This window comes from Bos indicus, chromosome 4, assembly GCF_029378745.1.
Source record: "Bos indicus isolate NIAB-ARS_2022 breed Sahiwal x Tharparkar chromosome 4, NIAB-ARS_B.indTharparkar_mat_pri_1.0, whole genome shotgun sequence".
Taxonomy (NCBI): domain Eukaryota; kingdom Metazoa; phylum Chordata; class Mammalia; order Artiodactyla; family Bovidae; genus Bos; species Bos indicus.
This window is the reverse complement of record NC_091763.1, coordinates 29,457,070-29,464,906: the sequence shown is the minus strand read 5'-3', so window position 1 is coordinate 29,464,906 and position 7,837 is coordinate 29,457,070. Positions and strand designations below refer to the sequence as shown.

General features: G+C 33.2%; 1 protein-coding gene across 1 annotated transcript in view; it reads right to left on the bottom strand.

The window, feature by feature from the left end:
* Nucleotides 1-1,260: 1,260 nt before the first annotated feature.
* Nucleotides 1,261-7,837, bottom strand: part of ITGB8 (integrin subunit beta 8) — a 96,811-nt gene continuing 90,234 nt past the window's right edge. The window contains exons 13-14 of the mRNA XM_019958522.2: nucleotides 7,108-7,271; nucleotides 1,261-7,011 (exon numbers count right to left, since the gene is read on the bottom strand). Coding sequence (XP_019814081.2) covers nucleotides 6,889-7,011; nucleotides 7,108-7,271 — 287 coding nt within the window. The 3' untranslated portion in view covers nucleotides 1,261-6,888. The remainder of the gene's footprint in view (nucleotides 7,012-7,107; nucleotides 7,272-7,837) is intronic.

Genomic DNA, 7,837 nt, shown 5'->3' with positions numbered 1-7,837 from the left:
GTTTGCGACCCCATGGACCATAGCTTGCCAGGCTCCTCTGTCCATGGGGATTCTCCAGGCAAGAATACTTGGCGGGGGGGTTGCCATGCCCTCCTCCAGAGGATATTCCCAACCCAGGGATCAAACCCAGTTCTCCCACATTGCAGGTGGATTTTTTACCTGTCTGAGACCATCTGAGCCACCAGGAAAGCCCATGTATTTTATACATAGTATCAATAATGTATACATGTCAGTCTCAGTCTCCCAATTCATCCCATTCCTGTACCCCCAGTTGGTATCCATAGGTTTCTTCTCTACCTCTGTGACTGTATTTCTGCTTTGTAAGTAAGATCATCTATAGCATTTTTTTTTTCAGATTCTACATATATGTGTTAGTATATGATTTTTTTTTCTCTTCCTGACTTACTTCACAGTATATGACAGTCTCCAGGTCCATCTACATGTCTATAAATGATCCATTTCTTTCCTTTATATGGCTGAGTAATATACCATTCTAGGGCTTCCTAGGTGGTGCAGTGGTAAAGAATCCACCTGCCAGTGCGGGAGATACAAGAGATGTGGATTTGATCTCTGGGTTAGGAAGATCTCGTGGAGAAGGAAATGCCAACCTGTTTCAGTATTCTTGCCTGGGAAATCTCAAAGACAGAGGAGACTATCCATGGGGTTCCAAAGAGTTGGACATGACTGAGCGACTAAGCACACACACACACCCACACACTCAAATATTCCATTGTATGTGTACCACATCTTTTTTATTCATTCCTCTGCTGATGGACACTTAGGTTGTTTCCATGTCCTGGCTATTATAAATAGAGCCTTCTCCACTAGATTAAACAAAGAAAAATCACAACACAAGGGTATTCCATAAATTTCGCTTGTTTAAATGTGGCTCTGGAGAATGTGCAGTTAAAGATTATGAACATGTTATGTTTGTATCAAGGTGATGGTAGAAGCCTTTGGTTGCTAAAAAAAAAAAGCCCAATTTGTTTTTTAGCTAATTTTTCAGTTCTTTGTAATTAGGATATTTCTTCTGCTCTCACCACTGGGCAGCTATGAAGGAAAATAGATCAATGAGAATGACCTTACATCTTTATTATTGACTCTACAGTTTTCCAGTAATAGGAGCTTTTTGGAATTATATGATGTCCTCTATGGATGACAATGTATGAATGTTACTACATTTCCTTGTGTGACAGTGTGCTATTTCCTGGCAGTGCTGAGGGTCATGTAGCACACAATGATAAATAAAGAAACATCCTGTGCATTCTTAGATCTTCACATTTTTATTTTGAAACAGAATTCCATATCGGTTAACACCTACTTTTAAACAAAATGATGCATTAATTAAATGCCTTGTCATAACTGTTATAAGCTCTGTTAGAAAAATAAACATCTCACAACAAACTACAGTATCAGCTTTTTAATAAATACATAAACCAAAGTTAGTAGTCAATCAGAATTATATGAACAGGCTCATAGTATCTAAGTGAAATTATTGTATCCCCAATTTTCTATGTCATTTAAGGCAATTTAAATTTCTGTATAATTCAAAGTCAGAAATAGTAAGAAACTTGTTTAATGACAATTTCTTTCTTAGAACTATTTTGATTTCAAATACTTTAATTTAAAAATACACTCTATATTAAAATGTTTTCTACAGAGGCAGGAGTTGTTAAATGAAACACATAGGTATATTACTGATAATTTAAAAACATTACTAATTTTTTGCAGATTTAAAAAACTTTAATGAAGTAACTGGTAAATGTAAAATAGTTTTAAACTTATGTTAAATATATACAAAATGAATTTCTATATTAATATGTGCAAATTTATATTTTATTATAATTTAGAATTAAAATATTTTATATTCAGTATTTTAAAGAAAATCTATGTGCCATATTTGTCATTGTATGGAATTGTTATCAAAATCACATTTATCTGTGGTACAGTGTAAAGTTAGTAAAGACTTTTTTACACAAATCGTACATTTCCATCCTTGATGACTGCAGTTTTTTTTTTTTAATTGTTGAATAGATGATTTTAACTGAAATAGGCTGTGGAGCTTAGAAACCTGATTAATAGAGATAGTTTATGAAGATAAATTTTTGTGGGAAAGTAATCCAGGTAGATAAAGGAGTAGTGTTGTTACTCTCAGGTATTTCATTGACAGCTGCCCAGATAGCTGAACAATTGTTTCATGTAAGTCAAATAATTTAAATATGCAGTTTTATGAGTCATTACATGGGCTTAAGGTGAGTTTATGAAAGCCAAAGAGAAAAATCAAACAAAAGAATAGAAAGGACATAGAAAAATAAAAATGTAAGAGGACTTTAAGGGAAAATTTCCTTACAACACTGATTGGTTGTATGATACTTTTCTTCTATCATTGACATAAGACACATAAAATGGTTCAAAATCTTAAAATTGCAAAAATTTAAATCTAAATGTGATGATTTTATGTAATATTTTTCCAGTTAATTCTGTTTAAGAGTGAGATGATCACATGAAAGTATTCTTTAGAGAGTAATAGAATAAACATTTGTTAACAAACCTGGGAGAAACTCAGTCATTCTTGTCAGTTAGGTTAGGGTTTGCTGAAGCATAAACAGAAAGTTGAAAGAGCTTTTATATAAAGGTCTGCAGGATCTAAACTCATAATCAGATGGTTAGGCTTCATGTTAAGTGGTAATGTGATTCGGATGTACTGAAAACTGACTTCACGTGTTATCGTACGTGTGTTCTTAAATATTTATATAGAAATGAATGTCTCTATACCCGTGAACATTTAGTTAAAGATGAATTAGTGTAATATTTATTTAAGTAAAATTATAAAAACTGCATCTTAGAGGCCAATAATCACAAGATATATTTCAGAGATGTTAAATTGAAAAGTAGATATCTTAGACTTAATGAAATATGAACATGTATAACCCATAATAAATTGGCCATTGAAGAATTATAAGAAAAAAGGGGAATGATCTGAAAGAATGCTAGTTTCATATTTATTTGAAAATATGTCTCAGCTTGCATTGCATTAAGTGGAGTTCTTAAGGTCAGTATAAATAAGGATAGTTGTAAATTAAATGTTAAGAGTAAATAAAATAATATAATATGCACAAGATTGAACTTCCAAGTATCTGTATTTCATTAGATACTTTTATTAAAATATATGGATCTCAAATCCCTTAAAATTGAAATAAGCTTGAACAGTTGTAAACATTTAAAATTCTCAGTTTTTAATGGGTCTTTGTTTAGGTACATAGATTCAAATGACTTTTAAAATCATTAAGAGATATTTGGAAATGAAGAACTTCATTATATTATTATAGGCAGTTATTTTTCACAATTAGGCTAATTGAACTTGAAGTTTGGGGGCAATCTCTTAGGAAAAGTGAGTAGAAAAAAAATAGGGGTAAGAAAAGGAAGGAAAAGCCATTGAGTTTAACTTATTATAAAGGTATCATAAGGAATATAATTCTATGGAGAAAAATTTTCATAATCCATCATAATTATATTTCAACATTGTATGGATGTCCATTGTCATGCATAAGAATATCTTCAATAGCGATTAAGTGTATATTCAAAATGTTTGAAATTTATTCTTTAGTGGAGTATTGCATCTGATGCATCCACTAATTTTGAGTTTTGACAAATTTGCCTCTAGAGAAATCTATTCTATGTAATCTTAGATTTTTGTATTTGTTTAAACCAAACTAAATTGAACGTTTAGGACATAATCAGAGTTTTAGTGAATTTTTGAGTCTTTCAGAGAATGTCTGTACATAAATATTAATAAATTAAAAAAAGATGCTTATAAATCCACACATATTGCAGTATAAAGATATCCCCAGAGAAGTAAAATTCATACAGTTATATTGTAGTGTATATATGGCCTATTTCTAAATCATGACGTACTTTAGGGCACAGAAATGCTGTCGTACCAAAAGAGTTGTTCAAGTTCTTAACTTCGTTAACCATTTAAAGTTTCACTACTTGTGTTTAATATCAGTGAATCTCAAAAGGCTCCTCTGGTCATATTAGTTGAAATAGGCTTTGTTTACATAAATTATTTAATCTAAGAATACCCTGTTTTCCCTTAACTTTTCATTAATTCTAACTAATCAAATATTAATTATCTCTCACAAGGAAAATATCAATTATTCAAGTAAATATAAGCTCTAAAATCTTTAAGAATTAGATCTTTAAATAAAAAAGGAAAGCACAAGACATCACAAGCATAACTGCAATCACCATCTAGCATCAAACTGCCTATCAGGAAGCTTGTCCCTTCCTATGAGAAGAGACTTGTTTCATTATAAATTAGTGCAAACTAATGAGAGTGTCCAAATATCCATCCCTTTTTTTTAAGGATTTCATTTTATTATCCTCTTTTGGATAATTCAGCCCACATAGACATTAGTTAATGAACCTTGTAATGTTTTAAAAATTCTAAATGTGTCAAAGTTTTCAGTATTTCAATGAATGGATATTTTCCACTTTTTCCTTTGGGGGCTGACAGGTATTCATTTATTTCCTTTTTTAAAAGAATGTAATGTGTGACAGGCAAGCTGCTAAAACAATTATTATGTTATCCTTGGTGATCAAAGGTATTTTACATAAGTGAGTCACAATACTGAATTATGTCAATGCCGCTGATCACTCATTCGGGGAAGGAAATACTGCTCAATTTAGCATCGTAATTGCCTGGCTTCAGGGGATGGCTGATGGAACTACTGTGTCTTTTGGTTCTGGAACAACTTATTATACATTTTTGAATCTTCTTTAGGGTGGATGGGATATAGTCTTCATCGAAATGTAGACATCTGGCACTTTGATTAACTCAAGTGCTGGAAGACAGAAAATCGGGGAAGCTGATTGTAAGAGGACATTTAAAAGGAATTTAAAACAACTTCCTTTGTTGTCATATGCAAAGCTCTGTGCTGTACACAGGACTATTTGACTTCTAGCCAATAAAATCAGAGTGAATAACTCTAAGGATATGGTAGTTGTGATGAAGTTCCTGTTAGGGAAGATAAAAGTTCATCACCTCTGTATCAAGCTCTTGGACTGAGCACTGCACGACCCCAGGGGAAATGCTGTTCACACAGCCTGTGTGAATAGACTTCTCTCTGCTGCTGCTAAGTCGCTTCAGTCATGTCCGACTCTGTGCGACCCCATAGATGGCAGCCCACCAGGCTCCCCCGTCCCTGGGATTCTCCAGGCAAGAAAACTGGAGTGGGTTGCCATTTCCTTCTCCAATGCATAAAGTGAAAAGTGAAAGTGAAGTCGCCCAATCGTGTCTGACTCTTCTCGACACCATGGACCGCAGCCCACCAGGCTCCTCCGTCCAAGGGATTTTCCAGGCAAGAGTACTGGAGTGGGGTGCCATTGCCTTCTCCGCTAGTTAGGCCATTTTGCAGTCTGTTAGAAGCTGATTAGCAGAAAGACTGGATGCCAACCATGGACAATTCGGTTTGAATTACTTTTTTCTGCTTTGTTTTAGAATTGTCATACTCATTCACTTAAGACTTCAGTAAATCACATTTAAAAATACTTGCCAATTGACTATTTTAAAGATTCAAGAGGTAGTATGACATTGTTCAGTGAGCACTGGCCTGGCAGTAAAATAGTTCTCTTTGAGTGCTGCCACTTAGTCACTGAGGGGTTTTTGAAAAATCATTTGAACTTTCTGAGCCTCAGTTCCCCTGAATAACCACAAGCGTGAATTAGCTTATTTCTAAAGATATTGTCTATTCTTCTCTAATTGTGTATTTTTAGAATTCTGGTGAGTTGGATTGAGGGGATTCAGGGAAAGAATATCCTTAGACTGCTTCAAAGGGCAAAAGTAATATAGCTTAATTTAGTTTTAACTTGAAAAATATTACTATTTGCTTTGAATAAATATTGGAGAAATCACATTCAAAACTGTGGCACTTTGCTTGAGGCAAAGTTTCTAAATATTTTGTGAATTTCAACCTGATGATTAGACAAATGAAGTGGTAAAATAATCCATCCAGTTTACCAGGTAAGAAGATCTAAAACTCTACATCAGCAAACAATGAAGCTGTTCAGATTTTGATGTTACTTGAAGTGTCCCTTATTAAACATTGAACTTTGAAAAATATTCTAATAAAGTGACATTGTATTATTATTAGTTTTTTATGGCAGTAGTAACTTAGCACTTATTAATCCAGTCATCTGTGACATATATAAACTTATCCTGTAAGAAAGAAAACCAAAATATAAAGGCAAAGAGGAAAGAATGTTAGAATTAGTATCCATCTTGTCAAAGAAAACAAACACACATGCATAAAACTACTATTTCAAAAGCAATATCCCTCAAGATTAAGGTTTTATCTGTTTATCTCTTGAACGAATGAAACACTAATCATTTATTCATCTGTCTGGTCTTATCTGTTCACTGCTGCCAGTTGTTGAAGTGCTTGGCAACATTAGTATAACTGCATTATTCGTTTGTCTGCATGTTTGGTGCAGGGATTACGGTAGCCTTGTAGTGACACAATGCCAAAACTATCTCACAGCATTGTCTCTCTGGGAAGTGTACAAATGGTGGGTACCTGTAAAGTGTAGTCAGTGCTCTTCAGATAATCTACATTCTATGCTGATCTAAATAAGTTATATATTACAGTAAAGTGCTACAATGACACTAGTATCAAACAGTAGTAAGACACATTTTTCTCTGAAAAATTCAGCAGCAGTGTGAGTCACATGATGATGAGGATGCTTGTCAGTCTTCATTCGAGTAGACAACCAGCAACTGGCATGATCTAGCAAGTTTGTCTCTTCCTGTGACTTCTAAAATAGTAAATTTTAGGAGCAATTATTTAAAATCCAGTTTCCCATAAGGTACTTTCTTTTTTTATCATTTTAGAAGTTGCACCTGAAAGTTTCATGAGCATTTAATTTGCTAATGTCCATTTTTATTTCTTCAGGTTTTTCACGTCGGTAGGTTACTGCTCTTGTGCAAACACTTTGCAGAATCAACTTGTCCTTGATAAGGAAGAAATATTATCATTAATTAAGAGCCTAAATATTGAAAGTAGACAATAACACACTGATAGTAATTCATTTTTAGAATTCACTGACCTTTTTTGAGGCTGACACCCTGTAATCTGCCGAGGACTTAATTTTATTATTATTCCATTGTAGTATCACCTGTCTAATGATCAGGACTTTAAGCAACCCAATCAAGAAGGTGACAATGAAAATGATGAAAAATATTCTCAAGTAGCTTGGACTAGAGAGGCATTCTGTAAAGAAGCAAATAATACATGGTTTAAAAAACTGGAATGAGTAAATCAAAGGATTCTAACAGTAGTATTAGAAATAAATAATGTTTATCATCTCAATTAATAGGATCAGAGATATTTGCAAATCTACATTTTCAAAACGAAGGACTTCCATTGTTGTTGATTCAAAAGTAAACTAATTATTATTACACATTTATTATTCAAGTATTTTTAACAAAAAACTCTCCTTCAGAGAATAGCCACAATTAAGGTATTCAATAAGATTATTTCTTTTCAGCTTGATTCTTGTACTAACTAGAATATTTCCAAATCCTTAACTAAATGTGATTTCAACCACGACAGAGAGAAGGACAGTTTTTGTGGTATGATGTGGATCACTAAGTGGAAAATAGGATATAAGAATTATTTAACAGCTCCATGCATTAACATATGTTTTTCTTGTTATGCTTACTCCTCATTTGTTACACATCAGTAATGGAAAATAAAGTAAACATCTGCAGAAGCTAAAATTAGTACTACTCTCATAGATGAATAAATATTTCCTTTGAAACTGTAGTGTAAGTTTT